We start from the raw sequence: 17,702 nt of genomic DNA, 5'->3' as shown, positions 1-17,702 counted from the left end.
GGAGAGGATAAGCGTGTAATCACTTAGGGAATCAGTTCCAGAATGGGGGGTTGAGGGTGTGACAGACCCTTGCACAAGAGTTGGTATTTACCCTGTGGGGATGATGCTACTGACTTGCATTCTGTATAGTCAGGTATTGAAAATAACTTTTAGGATACAGTGTTTCATCTGGTGACATTTAATTTGATACTTTGAAATTGAAATTCTGTAAAAGGGTTAAGGGTGGGAAGTAGTGAGGCCGAATTGAAGTCAGATGAGGGTTTGAATCCCATCCATTTATGAAATGTTCACTTTAAGGTAGGCGCATCTAATAAGTGCTTTAAAATGTTAATGATAGTAAACTTTATTCACTAACATTTAGTTAGGGAGGGTTTGTTCTGGTTTATGTACATTCCCTAACCTCACAACAATTGTGTAAGGTAGGTTAGTCTCTCCATTTCTCAGTTAAGAGGCTCAAGTGACTGATCCAAAGTCCCACAGTGATTGGGAGGAACTGAAGACAGGATACTTTTGTTCTATATCCCAAACTTTAAAAAACAAAATACTTCGATTTTTTAAAAGTCTAAATGACATTATTGATGTTTAGGGACATAGGTAAAAATCATGAATCTTCAGTCAAGGCAACATATTAAGGACCTACTATTTCCTAGTGAGTGTGCTGGCCACGGTAAGCTTATAAAGCTTACAAGCTAGTCCAGGAGGGGGCACACAAACTAGTAAGTAAAACAAATTACAGATTGGGAGGATTATTAGGGAAATGCTGTAATAGAAAAACGGGCCTCCACGGTAGATCAGTGGTCCGGGAAAAGACCTCTCTGAAATAAGTCAGGTTGAGAGAGAAAAAGAAGCGGCGGGCAGGGGAGGGAAGAAGACAACGCGAGGGTGGAGGGAAAGGAGAGGCTCTGTTCCTGGCCAAGAGAACCAAAAGCAGAGGGGCGCCGAGTCGGAAAGGGATGCGTTTTGCCCATAGTGGGAATCAGAAGCAGACCAGTATAGCTGTAGCATAGTGGTGAGGGAAAGTCTTGCTTGAGGAGAAAGGAAGTGTCCGTTTACTCGGTGCGTTTTGGCCCTGGAAGAGTTTGACCTCAGTGTGACAAGACGCTATTAAAGCGTTTTAAACGAGGAAATTATCCGATGTGATGTTTGTGTAATGTCTTGTTTCTTAATACTCTTTTCCCAAGCTAAATTGTACATACCCCCGCCTCCCTCCCTCCACGGTCGTCAAAGCAACAGACTCGGAATGATCAATTGTGGTGGTCACTTGACCGCTTACTGAGGAGGAGGCGCGAGGTGCCGCCCAAGCTGGGCGGGGCGGGAGGGCTCCGTAAGGAGGGCGGCTCTGCCCTAGACGTGTTCGGCCCCGGTCACTCCGCTGCAGGTCGGGGCCCTGCACCACAGACCGGCCACGCTCCAGGTAGGCTCCTCCCCAGGTAAGCTACACCACCCTCTGCGACGTCGCCTCCGGCAGGCACCGCCCCACACTGGGGTGGTGTTAGGAGTCCAGCTCCTCCGAGTTGTCTCCGGCAGGCACGGCCCTGCAGAAGACCGTGGGAGGGCCCGCCCGCCGCGCGTGCCCCAAGCTCCGCCCAGGCTCGGCCCCCGCTCCCCGACACCTCCCCCGCGTCCTCCGCGCCGGCCGCGCCCGCACCGACGTCGCGCCCGCACAGCTTGGGGCGGAGAGGCGAGGCTTGGACGTCGGGCGAGCCCGGGCAGCGGAACTGACGCCAGCGGGTTTCCGGGGGCGGCCCCGGGGAGGTCGGCGGCGGCGCCGCAGTCGTGGAGGGGAGGTGGGAGCGTAAGCGGCCGCGGGCGACGCAAGTTCCGCACGGGGCACTCCTTTTCTCGTCTCACGCTTCTCCTTCCTCTCGCATAGTCGCGTGCTGCCTCCCCACGGCGGCTCTTCCCGACAAGAGCTTTCGGAGTGCGGTTGCTGAGGAGAAGCCATCGCCAGCTCGTCTTAGGGCCGAGTGAGGGTGCCTGTCGCACCGCGTCGCCCCCTGCGCTGCCTCCTTGCCCCCAGTGGTGGGCGCCCTTCTCGTTCGAAGCACTCCCCCCAGCTCCATGAATGGAAATCGGCTCCGCAGGTGAGCGAGTCCGAGCGGCTGGCCCAGTGGGCGGGGGTTATCCCCAGAGCATCGTCGCTCCCTCCCAACCCAGGTGCGCGTGGTGAGCGCGGTCCGGGCGGCTTCTCCTCCCGCCCCCCGCCCGGCCCCTCCTCCGCCTCCCCGCAGACCCGCCGCAGTTCCCCGGGGCCACTGAGTAGGCGAAACTGTGGGGAGGGGACACTGCTTAAAGGATTGAAGTTTGGGGTTCTCCAGGCGATATTACTCTTTTTTTTTCTCGAGTCTAGAAGGGTTTGTCGTCGCTTTTGTTATTCCGATTGAAGGTGTAACGGTGTGCGCTTCCTTTAACCGGGTCGTGTGTCCCAAGGAGGCACTGGGCGGTCGGCTCTCTCTCACCTCTTAGGGTAGTTGTGAAGCTACATGGAGATAACGGTGGGAATTAAGTTTGAAATAGGTGTAAGCACAACGTCAAATGCAAGATGGCATTTCCTCCATCCCCGAGTTCTTTTCTGATGTTTGTGGCAGCATGGTATGTAGTTCCCGAGGTTTTCGGAAATGTCATATTGGCCCGGATTACTGCTTACGTGAGGAGGTGGATCTTAAAATTGCTGACAATATTTTTTTTCATTCCCTATTCCCTAGAGAAGCGGTTATCATATTCCTGGAAATTTGGAATTTAGAAAAACTGCTTTCTCTCCTTAGGAAAACGGCAGTCTTGAGAAAAATTGCAACATGGGCAGTACTTACCTTGAAAAAGAAAAAGCACTCTTTATGATTCTGAAGTAATTAATTGAGAGATATAAAGTAGGTGTTACATAATGGTTTGCTTTCCAAAAGATCATACTTAATATGTTAAATTTCATAGTATGTTTTATCCAGACAGTAACACATTTATAAGTTAATTTGCAAAACATTGAGGTGGGGGGTGTCTTGTTACTGATGGGATCACAAGTTCCTGAATTTCACATCTCGTTTTGCCAGTTTGGGAGGTACTTGAATATGAGAGAAACTTAAATAATAAAAGAAATCAGTGACCTAATGATAATAAAGGATCTGTTGATTAGGTTAAGACGTATAATTGTCAATAGATGCAAACAGCACAAATTTGTAGAGATGGGATGGGGAGAGGGGATTATTGGAAGTTTTATTATATGAAATTTTCTCTAATCCTTTTCTCCCATTTCTCTTTTGCATGCTTCATTTTTTGTCATCATCATATTTTCTTAAAAAGGGATACTTTGTCTATAGATTGTGAAGAGTTTTATACTTTCATTTGTTTATCATTGATTTGTATATTTCTGAAACTGTCCCTGGCTTTGTTTTTTAATTTTGTATCATATTGTTTAGTGAATATAATGATCTAGGGCTATGGGTGACTTTTACATAACTGTCCTCTTGTCAAGCCTGGAAAACAAAACATGAAAGTTAAATACTTTATTAATCACCCTGAGTTTTAAAGATAGTTTTTGTTTTTGTTTTTTAGTTTTTTTCTCTTTTGGGTTTTTCATATGAAATTATGCCCCGGTGTATGGACAACGTCTTAGAAAATACTTCTGAAGTCCAATCACCTAGCCAACTGGTCCAGCTAGCCAAGTATGATTCAGTAAATGCTCCTGTGAATTCTTGAGCTATAGATAAGTTTTACATCTTCTTTTTGCATATGCCATTACTGAAATATATACCCGTTTAACTATCTTCACATCTGAGGAGGTAGAATTAGATAGTATCAGCCATATGCTTGACCATCTTGAAACTCAAAGTTTGCTCTTCATTGCAGTTTATACATGATTAACTGTAGTCTAATAATGAAGATAAAGTATTATATGGGTCAGAATTGTCATCATCAAAAACAAAATTTTCATTCTTCCTGAGACTTATGTAATTGTTATGCTGCATTGTGAAATTGAAAGCATAGTTGGGCAAAACATGCAACTGAGTTTTAAATCAAGTATTTGACAGGTGCCGGGGTGCCTGCCTGGCTTAGTTGGTGGAGCATGAGACTCTTGAATTCAGGGTTGTGAGTTCGAGCCGCACGTTGGATGTGGAGATTACTTAAAAATAAAACTAAAAAAAAAAAAAAAAAAGAATTTGACAGGTACATATTTTGGTTTAAAATATTTTAGACATCTGCGTGCCTTGTTGGCTCAGTTGGTAGAGCACATGACACTTGATCTCATTTGTGAGTTTGAGCCCCACCTTGGGTGTAGAGATTACTTAAAAACACTTTTTTAGACATAAATGTTCTCTGGTAGTTTGTTGAGTAAATGTTGGATCTTTGCTCCAATTTTGTTCTAAGGGTTTTTTGTGTGTGTGTGGAGATTCTTAGGTATTACCTTCTGACAGGATGTTTTAAATTCTAGTTGTTGAGAAGATATATAGAAAACTTAAATTACTTTGGAGGACTTGGACTTAGGATACAAATGCTATATAATTGTTTCTTGGTGAATCATTCCTCACTAAAAGTAAGTATTTGTCCTCCTTTTTTGCATGTAATATTTTAAGTTATTTTTTAGGGTGTCCTGTGCATTGTTCTGATTTAGAACTTTGTGAACTTTGATTTAACCAGAGAAGCTGGCACAGTTGGTTTTTAAATATAACAATAGTTTTGTTTCTGTGCCTGTGACTCCTTGGCTAGAGGAACTTCTGATGAAACCCTGTTTTTTAGAGTTTAGTTACATTTGGACTAAAAGTATATGTTTTAATTCTAAATAAGTGTCAATAGAAGCAGCAGAAATGTTCATTGAGATATCGGTTCTCCTGAGTAGCAGTGTTTTAGAACCTTACTACTCTAGTCTGCATGTTTAGGTGACGTCAGACTATTGTTTAGGGCAGAAGGAATTGTACTCACCTACCAATGGAAGAAAAACGTTTACTGTTACTTTAAATTAATGATATGCAAAGTGATTTGATATGTTTGCTAGTTGTCTTATACAGTGTTGCAGGAGTGAATAGACCATGTTTCTTAGTGATACTTTTAAGTTCATGTTTGGATCTGCAAAGTGGTTTTAAGGCTCTGCATTTCTTTACTAATAAAAATCTAGGGTCGCCTGGGTAGCTCAGTCCATTGTCTAAGTCTTTCCCAGCTCAGTCTTGGTCTTAGGGTCGTGAGTTCAAGCCCCACGTTGGGCTCCACACGTGGAGCCTACTTAAAAATAATAATAAGATAATCTAGAAAAATCATTTGAGAACAAGTTCCAAAGGAACAGAAGTTGCATATATGGAAACTAAGTTTGAGTGAGATGAATAAAAGTTGTGGATTCAAAATACTAAAATATATAATGCCATTAGGTTCTCAGTTTAATATTTAAAATAATCTTTTTAAATCACTGTGGGATGTTTTCTCATTTGTAGATTTTTGTCTTGAAGAAAAATTGTCAAAATGCTGCTCTGTCTGGAGGGCATGAATTTTGAACATGCAAAAGGTTTTTCTACTTGGTTGCCACTTAAATTTAAGTTTGTGCTGTTCTTGAGTGGCCACCATAACTTTTTCCTACTATTTGCTGCTCTTGACTGGCAGTGGGACTTAACAAAAATATGCAAATATTTTGATTTTTGTTTTAGAATTGAATTTCTCTTACAGTGATGGATTTTTTTTCCCCTGAGGGAAAATTGAAAAGGAGGCAAGAAACAACTTTGTTCTTTTATTTTTTTTATTTTTTTTTGAAACAACTTTGTTCTTTTAAACAAAGACTTAAAGGAGAAAAAGAACATATAAGTAACCCTCAAACGTAATTTGCTTAACGTGATGAAAACTTTTAAACATTATCCATGATTCCATCACCCTGATCACTCTTTAAATTTCTTTTTTTTTTTTTTAAGATTTTATTTATGTATTTGACAGAGAGAGAGAGACGGCGCGCGCGAGAGAGTAGGGGGAGTGGGAGAGGGAGAAGCAGGCTTCTGCCGAGCATGGAGCCCGATGCGGGGCTTGATCCCAGGACTCTGGGATCATGACCTGAGCCAAAGGCAGCCGCTTAACCGACTGAGCCACCCAGGCGCCCCACTCTTTAAATTTCTAAGCCAGATTTCAAACTAGTAAATCTCTATTCAAAAGAGGAAAAAAAAATTAAGGAATTAAGTAATTTAGGAAAGCTGCTAGAATGAATGAAATCATTTCAAGATGCTACTCCCTTTTGCTCTTTTGGAAAATTTTATGTACCAAGTTGTGAATTTAAATTTAGTTTATATTCAATAATGTTTTCCAGTGGGGACATTGTGTTCGTTTGGTTCTATAAGCCTGGCCTGATAGCATGCAAAGAGGCCTGGGGCCCTGTAAAGGGGACATTTCCTGGAAAAGGTCTCTGTTGTATATGGAAAAACCGTAGTTCAGAATAGAATTCTTGCTAAACTGTCATAAACTATTGTATTCTAGTTGAAGACTGTGTTTCTTCATATTATAGCCATCTTTTTTCACATAGGTTCTTATAGTCTTAAAATATTTGAGGATCTATCTGAAAGATGAAGTAATTAAATATTTTGTTAATCTAATGAAACATTTTCTCTAATAATACTTAAAACTAAGATCTAAAGGGCACCTGGGTGGCTCAGTCGTTAAGCGTCTGCCTTCAGCTCAGGTCATGATCCCAGGGTCCTGGGATCGAGTCCCACATTGGGCTCCCTGCTCCGCAGGAAGCCTGCTTCTCCCTCTCCCACTCCCCCTGCTTGTGTTCCTTCTCTCGCTGTCTCTCTCTCTGTTGGAAAATAAATAAATAAAAATATTAAAAAAAAAACCTTAAGATCTAAAGTAATTTATAAGTTTTTTGTTTTTTGTGGTTTTTTTTGATAGATGGGAGAATAAGGCAAGTGATGGTTCATTTTGGGGGAAGGTAAAACTAAAAATATAATTTATTGAAGAATAGTATTCTTTCTAAACCTATGTAGTCTCAGTTTGTTGGGATAAACAGCATTCACCAGACATTCCTACATCTAATTCAGTTGTCTAGGATACCCAATAGACCCCCATCCTTGGCTCATTAACAAAACAGATGTGAGAAAGAATATTGTGTGGTTTTTCAACCATAATGGTTATGCTGTTAGGATACATGAACAGCCTTTCTGTATTTGGAGTTTCTGTAGTTTTCTGCCATTATCTGTGTTAATATTAATAACTTTCTTTGGCTATCCATTGCTTTAAAAAAAAAGTCTGTTGAGATTTAGCAAAACCATGTCACACAACTGATGTTTTCTCTTAATTTGAGCTTATTGTCATTTGATTACAATAAAAAATTACTTACATTATTCTGAAATAATAGTGAAATAATTTGGAAGAATTCTTTGTTTTGAATCAGCCAGTTTTTTCCTACATTGTTTCTAAGCTGTCAGGTTCTTGAGAAGTCAGAAGGTATCTAGAATATAAACATGGGATATTTTTATGTTTTTCATTTGTGGAAGAAATTTTTCAAGAAAATGTTCTCAGTTGTAGGCTTATACTATTTTTGAGTCATTGCCAATACTTGATATTTTAACTGATTTCTAAATCATCTAACAAAAGAAGTTCATTAGTGTATCTGAATTTTTAAAAAAGGTTAAAGAATAGATTGCAAAATGGGCTTATACCTTAGCAATGAAGTCTTCTTTTTTTTCCTTTTCTTAAAAGAAACTTCTGGTTTCTAAATTAAGACTTGATTTCTATCCGTATATTTAACATAAAAGTGGCATTCCTCTAAAATTACTCAAAAATTTTCTAAAATTTTTGCTTGGCTGATCACAGTTTTTCAGAAGCTACCCAACCTTTAATTATGAAATAAATATCAAGGCATTTCCATTGTGCAGGACATACTTGGGTAATGTGCTCTCTTGTTTTCAAGGGGCAAAATGCCTTTTTAACAGTTCTTCAGTACTGCCATCTGAGAAATTTTACCCTCAGCAGGCTGAATTTCTGCAAGTGATTATTTAGCTCTAGTGAAATAATAAATGTAATATGGTAATAAGTGCACTGTTTGTAGCGGTTCATTGAATGAATAGGTAGAATTAGTAGGTGAGGGGTTACTAAAATCTCATGCTAATGTTTACTGCTTAGCCTTGTGGGTTTATGTAGTAAACAGGCATTTTATTATGTCAAAATTTGAAGCCAACACAATACATTTTTCCAAAACCAAAATTTTTCCTGGGTCTAAAAATACTTATTTATTATTTTAAAGAAGCAAACAATATAGGAAAGTCTAAAATAGAAAGTGAAGGGGCACCTGGGAGGTACAGTGGGTTGAGCCTCTGACTCTTGGTTTCCGCTCAGGTCATGATCTCAAGGTTATGAGATTGAACCCTGCGATGGGCTCCTCACTCAGTGGAGCCTGCTTGTGACTTTCTCTCCCTCTCTGCCCTTCCCCTTGTGCTCTCTCACTCTCTCTCAAATAAATGGATAAATCTTCAAAAAAAAAAAAAAAAAAGAAAGTGAAAATAATATCCCATCCTCTGGATAAAACCATTGCACTGGGAGCACTGGGTGTTATGCACAAACAATGAATCATGGAACACTGCATCAAAAACTAATGATGTAATATATGGTGATTAACATAACATAATAAAATTTGGGGGGAAAAAAAAAACCATTGCTAGTATTTTTCTTGTATATCTTCCGAGACATCCATCCATATCTCCATCCATCATATTAATTGTTTTTAACCTGTTTTTTCTACTCCGTAATGTATCCTGGACATTTTTTCCATAATAATACTTACATTTTTACAGCAATGTGATAGTCTATACTCAGTACATATTTAATCAATCTCGTTGATCGTGGGTTAGGTTTCTTTCTTTTTTGTTTTTCATTATAAATAAGACTTTGGTAAGTATCCTAATATATATGTTTGTATAGTGGTCCAGTGATTGCTTTAGGATAAATTCCTAGAAGTAGAATTGTTGAAACAAGATGTATTATTCCATGAACATTGAAGCAGAAGTTCCCAGTGAAAATCCATTATTTTCATAATAGGCTATAGTATAAGCTGTGGTTGATTTATTCACTGTTTTTCATCATTCACATTTGCTGTAGGCTGTTATTTAGCTTTAGACTCAAAACTAGTACATGTAGACTGTTAGGTCAGTGAACAACATATACACAAATATCCTTTGAACATGTATTGTTTTATGTTTGAGGTTTAATGTGGTTAGTTGATATTAGCCAGTACTTCCTATAACTACTAAAAGAAACATTTGAAGTGGAGAGAAGTCCCAGATAGTGCTTTGTATTTCTGTGTAGTTATATTTCCAAATCTAGTGGGCAATATATGTATTTGTTAAAAAAACTGAAATGTGTTTCACTGGAAGTATAATTTGTTGTAAGCAAATATATTGCTTCATTAATTTACATTAAAATATTTTTTGGATACTTAATGATGATGATGATTTTATAATAACTGTAGAGTTTGTTACATTGCTTATTCATGAAACAATTTTGGTTTTTTGCCAGTTTGTATAAATAGCACCCGGCAAAATAATGGGGGAAAAATTGGCAGTGTGATATAGTATACAAAGCATGGGTTTGAGAGACAAATCCTGGCTCTCAAATTAACTGACTTGATAATGATGTGTCATTGTAGATTCAGTGATTGTAACAAACTTACCACTCCCATGTGGGGATGTTGATTGGGAGGCTTATGGGTATGTGTGGGCAGGAGGCATATGGGCAATCTACCATCTGCTTGATTTTGCTGTGAACCTAAAATTGCTGTAAAAAATAAAGTCTAGGGGTGCCTGGGTGGCACAGTTGGTTGGGCATTGGACTCTTGATTTTGGCTCAGGTCGTGAGATCGAGCCCCACGTGAGGCTCTGCTCAGCGCAGAGGTGGCCTCAGAGATTCTGTTCTCTCCCTCCCCCTGCTCGTGTACACACATGTGCATGCTCTCTCTCAAATATATACAAATATATTTTTTTAATAGTCTATTAAAAAAGTTAACTGTGACTTTGGGCTGTACCTCTAATCTTCCTTAACCTTAATTTCCTTGTCTGTACAATGGGATGGTAAAAAGAGTTTAAGTATGCAAAGGAAATGGCACTTCTTTTCTTCTATTTTTGGAGACTCATTTTATAGAGAATTGAGGATGTATACAAATAGGTAGAATTATGTAATAAACTACCATGTATCCATCACCCAAACCCAGCAATCATCAACCCACATCCAATTGTGTCCCTTCTAATTTCCCATCCCTTGTATTTTTTTGAAGCATATTCTACCCATAATACTATTTCATTCATAAATATCTACTAAGTATTTACAGAAGATACAGGCTTTTAAAATAAACCATAGTACTATTATCACAGCAAAATAATAGTCTGTATCAAATATCTAGTCAGTGTTCAAATTCCTACTTGTCTCAGCTCTACTTTTTTTTAGTTTGCCTTTTATTTATTTTTTCATTTTTGAGTTCGGATCCAAGTAAGTTTCACAGATTGTGATTGATTGTCTTTTTTAAATTCAGTATAATTAATGTACAGTGTTACATTAGTTCCATGTTTACAATATAGTGATTCAACAATTCTATACATTACTCAGTGCTCATCATGATAAGTATACTCCTAATCCCCTTCACCTATTTCACCCATCCCCCACCCTCCTCCCCTCTAGTAACCACCAGTTTGTTTCCTATATTTAGGAGTCTGTTTTTTTTTCTCTTTTTTTCTTTTGTTTTGTTTTGTTTCTTAAATTCCACGTATGTGTGAAATACGGCATTTGTCTTTCTCTGACTAACCTGTTTCACTTAGCATTATACTCTCTAGATCCATCCATGTTGTTGCAAATGGCAAGATTTCATTCTTTTTTATGTCTTAGTAATATTCAATTGCAATGGCGTGTGTGTGTGTGTGTGTACACATACCACCTCTTTTTTATCCATTCGTGATTGATATGTCTTTTAAGTGTCTTTTAATCTGTAAGTTTTCTATCCTTCCCTCCCCCATCCCCCCATGTAGTTTATGGATTGTTTGTCCTTTTAGACTTATCACAGTCTGGATTTTGCTGGTTCCATCTTCATTGTGTAATTTAACACGTTCCTTTCAATTTACTTTTAATTGCTAGGACCTAAAGTCTTGATCATGTTCAGGGCATTCTTTTTGAACTTAACTCCAGTGAATTTTTGGTTCCCATCACTTTGCTGAAATTGCTCTTATCAAGGTCAACACAGAGTTTGCTAAACCCACTAGTCAATTCCCAAATCTTCATTTTATTTGACTTCATTTGATTAAATTGCTTACTTCTTGAAACACTTTTTTTTTTTAGATTTATTTATTTAATTTTTAGAGAGAGAGAGAGAAAGCACAAGCAGGAGGGGCAGAGGGAGAGGGAGAGAAAATCTCAAGCAGACTCTGCAGTGAATGTGTAGCCCAACACAGGACTCAGTCTCATGACCCTGAGATCACAACCTGAGCTGAAACCAAGATTTGCATACTTAACTGACTGCGCCACCCAGGTGCCCTGAAACACTTTTTTCCGTTTCTTCCTGGGTACCGCTCTCTCCAGGTTCTCCTCAACCTTACTGGATATCACTTGTCTGCCTCCTTTGCTATGCCCTCTTCATTTCCCCAATCTCTGAACATTGGGAGTATTCCAGGGCTTAGTGTTCTTCTGTATCTTACCACAGTTCAGGTAATCTCTAGTCCAGTGGTTTCAAATACCATTACTATGCCGAGGACACTCACATTTATTTCTCTAGCCTGGACCTCTCCCTTGAACTTTACACCAGCTAATTGCTTACTAGACACCTCATTGTATAAACACATCAAACTTAGCATGTCCTAAAAATTCTCTTGATTTCCTCTCCAAACTTGCTCCAATCACTGAGTCTTTCTTAACTCAGTAAATGACACTTCCATTCTTTTAGTTGCTTAGACCAAAAAACAACACAAAACCAAAACAATCCTTGAGAGCTCTTTTCTCTCAAACCACACGCCTAATCCATTAGCAGTTCCCATCAGATCTACCTTGTAAATATTTTCCACATCAACATTATTCCCCAACTGGTACCACCTCACCCCTAGCCATCATTATCCTTTGCTTGGACAATCAGCCTACTAACTGGTCTCTTTGCTTGTACCTTTACGTATAGTTTCTTCACGCAGCAGCCAGAGTGATTGTTTTAAAAATAAATTCAAGTCAGATCATAATGCTTCTTGACCCTTTGTTGATTTCTTATGTCTCAGAATACAATCCAAAGACCTCCTCATGGTTTTCAAATCCTGTATGATCTGATCTCCCATTCACTCTCTGACCTCATCTCTTATGCTCTTCTTGCTCCCTGTGCTTCAGGCATAGTGATTTCTTTGCTATTCACCAAGCAAGCTTCTGCTTTTTCCTTTATACTTCGGTGTATATACTTGAGTGTGTCGGGCTACACACTCAGTGCAGAGTCTGCTGGAATGTTCTTCCAGATGTCCACATGACTCTTTTTCTCACTTCCTCTGTTTTCTGCCAACTTGTCACCCTTTTAAAGAGGCCTTCTTTGACAAACCCATCAAATAATTAACTACCTATTCTGTTCCAACCCCCACTTTCTATCCCCTTAACATATTTTATTTATTTGGGGGGGTGGCTGTGAGAGGCAGAGGGAGAGGGAAAGAGAGGATCTTAAGTAGGTTCCATGTCCAGCGCAGAGCTTGATGCAGGGCTCTGTCTCAACAACCCTGAGATTACCTGAGCCGAAATCAAGAGTCAGATGCTTAAGTGACTGAGCCACCTAGGCGCCCCTATCCGGATACCTTAACATATTTTATTTTTCTTTATAGCACTTACTCCTACCTGACTAGCAAAAAAGAAGTGCAATCTAATCTGCCTATCCAACCCTTCCATAAAGCTTCATGAAGACCAGCTCTCTGTTAATATTATTAAAATTATTGTTCACCTGAACCTGAACAGTGCTTGACAGTTGGAGGCAATGATTTGTTGAACAAATTAATGAGTCAATGAATGAATGACTTAATGAATGATAGACTATCAGCAGATGTTAGTTTGTAGTAGTGTAGTGGTATAATGGTGTAGTGTAATGGTAGGCTCTTAATCAGATCAACATTTGCAAATCCTGGCTTTGCCACTTTCTAACTGTGATAATGGTTTTTAATCTCCCTATGCCTCAGTTTCCTCATTATAATATAGTACCTGCCTCAAACAGGCAAGAAATCACATAATATATTTCAAGTATTTAACAATAAAGGAAGGGGTGCCTGGGTGGCTCAGTCAGTTAAGTGCCAGACTCTTGATTTCGGCTCAGGTTGTGATCTCAGGGTCATGGGATTGAGCCCCACCTGGGGCTCTTGCTCAGCAGGGAGTCTGCTTGAGATTCTTTCCCTCTCCCTTTTCTCTGCCTCCCGCTCACGCACATGTGCTCTCTCTCTTCTGAAATAAATAAATAAATCTTTAAAAAAATATTTAACAGTAAAGGTAGCTATTGTTAATGTTAACTTTCCTTAAGTATTAAGATGGAATATCCCTCCCAATATATTAGGAACTACTTAAAGCAAATAACTGTGACTTATTAATCTATGTATCTATAAAAACTTGAACATAATAATTGTTCAATAAATATTTAAAGTAGATAAATGACCTTTTATGTTTTTTATTTTCTTCTAAGTTTTATTTATTTAAGCGATCTCTACACCCAACATGGGGCTCAAACTTATGACCCTGAGATCAAGAGCTGTATGCTCCTCCAACTGAGCCAGCCAGGTGTCCCTATGTTTGTTTGTTTGTTTTTTTTAAATATCTATGGGGGCAGTGAGTTTCACAGAGAATGGGGTATATAGGAAGAGTAAAATACTATTTTTAAGCCAATCTTGATAGTAATCATTTGTAAATAAAATAGCAGAAAGTTATTTTTTAACACATAAAAGGTATTTTAAAATTGTAATGCCTAATGCTAGAGAGGGTAAGAGAGAGAGATCCGGTGATAATAATGTATTCACTTGCTAGTTTGGCAGTGAATATCAAGAGTCAGAAACATTTTTGTTCCTCCCCTTTGATTTGGTAAGTCTACTTCTGAAATTGATATGAAGGGGGAAAAAGTTCTGTATACTGTTTCCCTGTCCACCTCCCTTCATATACTAGGTGCTTAATGCAGGGAAGTGCACTTAGTGTATTGTGTGACATGTTGTAGATGCTTGTTAGTATTTGTTAAAGAACTGGTTTTTTTTAATAACTTAAAGCCAAGCACATCTAGAATGCATAGATTTTTGTTTTGTTTTAAGATTTTATTTATTTCACAGAGGGAGTGTGCGAGAGCACAAGCAGTGGGAGCGGCAGGCAGAGGGAGAGGGAGAAGCAGCCTCCACGCTGAGCAAGGAGCCCGATGTGGGGCTCGATCCCAGAACCCTGGGATCATGACCTGAGCTGAAAGCAGACGCCTAACCGACTGAGCCAACCAGGCGCCCCTAGAATATATAGTTTTATCTCATTTTTAAAATGAGACAGCTGAACATACCTCAACACAATAAAGGCCATACATGATAAGGCCACAGCCAATATCATATTCAACAGTGAAAAGCTGAAAAGTTTTCCTCTAAGGTCAGGAACAAGACAAGGACGCTGACCCTTGCCACTTTCATTCAACATGGTACTAGAAGTACTAGCCAGAACAATTAGGCAAGAAGAAGAAATAAAAGGCATCCTAATCTGAAAGGAAGAAGTAAAGATGTCACTATTTGCAAATGACATATATAGAAAACCTGAAAGACTCCACCAAAAAACTGTCAGATCTCATAAATGAATTCAGTAAAGTTGCAGGATATAAAATCAATATACAAAAAATTTGTTATATTTTTGAACACTAAGTAATGATCTATCAGAAAGAGAAATTAAGAAAATAGTCTCTTCAATTGAATCAAAAAGAACAAAATACCTAGGATTAAATTTAGCTAAGGAGGTGAAAAACGTGTAGTAAAAACTGTAAGACATTGATAAAAGAAACTGAAGACAACTCAAATAAATGGAAAGTGCTCATGGGTTGGAAAAATTAATATTGGAAAAATGTCCATACTGCCTAAAGCAATCTGCAGGTTCAGTATAATCCCTATCAAAATTCCAATGGCATTTTCCACAGAAATAGAACAAACAATTCTAAAATTTGTATCACCACAAAAGACCACAAATAGCCCAAGCAATCTTGAGAAAGAACAACAGAACTGGACACATCATGTTCCCTGATTTCAAACTGTATTACAAAGCTGCAGTAATCAAAACAGTATGGTATTGGCATAAAAATTGATACATAGGTCAATGGAACAGAATAGAGAACTCAGGGATAAACCTACATGTTAAATGGTCAATTAATTTTTGACAAAGAAGCCAAGAATGTACAGTGGGGTAAGGACAGTCTGTCTCTTCAATAAATAGTATTGGGAAAACTAGATAGCCATATGCAAAAGAATGAAACTGCTTCCCTATCTTACGTCATACACAAAAATTAACTCAAAGTGGATTAAAGACTTGAACGTAAGACTTGAAACCATAAAACTCCTCGAAAAAAACAGGTGGTAAACTCCTTGACATAAGTTTTGGAGATGATTTTTTGATTTTCATTTGTGTAGAATTTATTTTTTCAGCCCTTCATTTTCAGTCTTTTTGTGTTCTTACATCTGAAGTGCTTCTCTTGTAGGCAGCAAATAGATGGGTCTTGTTTTTTTTAATTCAGCCACTCCACTTTGTCTTAGTCCTTTTACATTTAAAGAAATTATTGATAGGTATGTACTTAATTGCTATTTTGCTAATTGTTTTCATGCTGTTTTGTAGTTCTGCCATTCCTTTCTTCTCTGCTCTCTTCATGATGATTTTCTTTAATGGGTGCTTTGATTTTTTTTTTCTTTATCTTTTATATATCTACCGTAGGGTTATTCTTTGTTGGTTACCATGAGGCTTCATGACTTTTTTTTAAGCACCAGCAGCACATTCCCTCTGTTGATACTCAGCAGGCTTTAAAAAACTTACATGTGACCCTGCGGGGTGCCTGGGTTGTTCAGTCAGTTAAGCATCTGCCTTCGGTTCAGTTCATGATCTTAGGGTCCTGGGATCGAGCCCCACGTCAGGCTCCTTGCTCAGCAGGGAGTCTGCTTCTCCCTCTCCCTCTGCTTCTCCCTCTCAAATAATAAATAAATAATAAAAAAATAAAAAACTTATATGTGCACCCTGAACCTAATAATACACTATATGTTAATTAGCTTTAATTAAAATGAAAACAAAACCAAAAAAACTTGTACATGTGATGTCTGATATTCTGTCAAATGCACTGGACTTAAAACTTTTCTTTATACATTGTCTTAAAAAAAAGGTTGTATTGAGTTTGGGGGACATAGTGTAAATATTTGCTATATAAGAATAATTTGAAAAAATTATATTGAAAGATGTTTAAATATATTCTAAGAAGTTTAGATTTTAAAAACCAAGAGATATTTTACAGGAAAAAGTTCAGTTCTGTCGTGTATGCCTGTAATTACCAGGTTAAAATGGAAGAGAAATAGAAACCCAGAGAAGTAATGACCATAAAAGCCACTTTTTTCCCGAGGACATTTGCTGATTTGGGGAACTTTAAATTTTGATGCCTGAAGATGTGAAGTGAACAGAAATTAAAGTCCAGAGTCTGCACATGATGGAGATTATACAGGAGACCTCTGTGCCATAAACTGGGACCCTCAAATGTTATACTGAGGGTGAAACTAATCTTGAAATGGATGGCCCTCACTGGAAGCCTTTATTATAATCTTGAATTTGTTTTAAGTTGCACTGAACTGGTAGTATTCCCAGGCACCTCACAGAAACAAATGCAGATCTTTTCTTGAGGAGTATATCTTTGTCCTAGTTCTCAAATTATTTCTACAAATTAACTTTTCAAGTACAATGACCAGATATACATGCTAACAAAATACCATGAGCAAAAAAGACAACAGACAAAGAAAACAAAATCACAGACTTCAGATATGGAAGCTGTCAGTTTCAAACTTAAACAAATATTTACAAACAACTACATATATATGTTTTTATTGTTGTTGTTTTTAAGATTTTGTCAGAGAGAGTGCGTGAGAGAATGCATAAGCAGCGGAAGCAGCAGGCAGAAGAAGTAGGCTCCCGCTGAGCAAGGGACTCTCCCAGCACCCTGGGATCATGACCTGAGCTGAAGGCAGGCGCTTAACCGACTGAGCCACCCGGGCATCCCAACAACTATATATTTTTTAAAGATTTTATTTATGAGAGAGAGACAGAACACAAGCAGGGGGAAGGGGGAGAGGGAGAGGGAGAAGCAGACCCCCTACTCAGCAGAGAGCCCAACACAAGGCTCCATCCCAGGACTCTGAGATCATGACCTGAGCCAAAGTCAGATGCTTAACCAACTGAGCCACCCAGGCACCCTTAAACAACTATATTTATAGGGCTATAGTAACAACTGGGTTGGATATAAAATCCATGCATGCAGGCTACTGAGGGCAAATTTTAGAGGTGTTTGAGAAAGATAAAAAATAAATAACGGAACCTTTCTGAAATATTGATCTCAACTGAAAATTAAACATATGTTTCAGGCACCTGGGTGGCTCATTTGGTTAAGCATCTGCCTTCAGCTCAGGTCATGATCCCAGGATTCTGGAATCCAGGCCTCCCCCCCACGCGTCAGGCTCTCTGCTCCGTGGGGAGCCAGCTTCTCCCTCTGCCTGCCCCTCTCCTTGCTTGTG

At 38.9% G+C, this 17,702-nt stretch overlaps 2 protein-coding genes across 2 annotated transcripts in view; one reads left to right on the top strand and one right to left on the bottom strand.

Annotated features, from left to right (window-relative positions):
- Nucleotides 1–1,442: 1,442 nt before the first annotated feature.
- LOC116621895 (serine/arginine-rich splicing factor SR45-like) lies at nt 1,443–1,967 on the bottom strand. Its single transcript, XM_032387923.1, has one exon. The coding sequence runs from the start codon at nt 1,943–1,945 to the stop codon at nt 1,493–1,495; it is 453 nt and encodes a 150-aa protein (XP_032243814.1). The 5' UTR covers nt 1,946–1,967; the 3' UTR covers nt 1,443–1,492.
- A 33-nt stretch (nt 1,968–2,000) lies between these two features.
- The window catches only part of AGO3 (argonaute RISC catalytic component 3), a 131,206-nt gene continuing 115,504 nt past the window's right edge, over nt 2,001–17,702 (top strand). Inside the window, exon 1 of the mRNA XM_032387865.1 lies at nt 2,001–2,084. Coding sequence (XP_032243756.1) covers nt 2,066–2,084 — 19 coding nt within the window. The 5' untranslated portion in view covers nt 2,001–2,065. The remainder of the gene's footprint in view (nt 2,085–17,702) is intronic.

Source organism: Phoca vitulina, unplaced genomic scaffold (genome assembly GCF_004348235.1).
Source record: "Phoca vitulina isolate PV1807 unplaced genomic scaffold, GSC_HSeal_1.0 scaffold2, whole genome shotgun sequence".
In the NCBI taxonomy this organism is placed as follows: Eukaryota; Metazoa; Chordata; class Mammalia; order Carnivora; family Phocidae; genus Phoca; species Phoca vitulina.
Note: the sequence above shows the minus strand (reverse complement) of the source record. Positions and strands in the feature narration are given on the sequence as shown.

Excerpts from the sequence above, each read along its gene's own strand:
- LOC116621895 (XM_032387923.1), bottom strand. The coding sequence starts at position 1,945 with ATGGCTTCTCCTCAGCAACCGCACTCCGAAAGCTCTTGTCGGGAAGAG.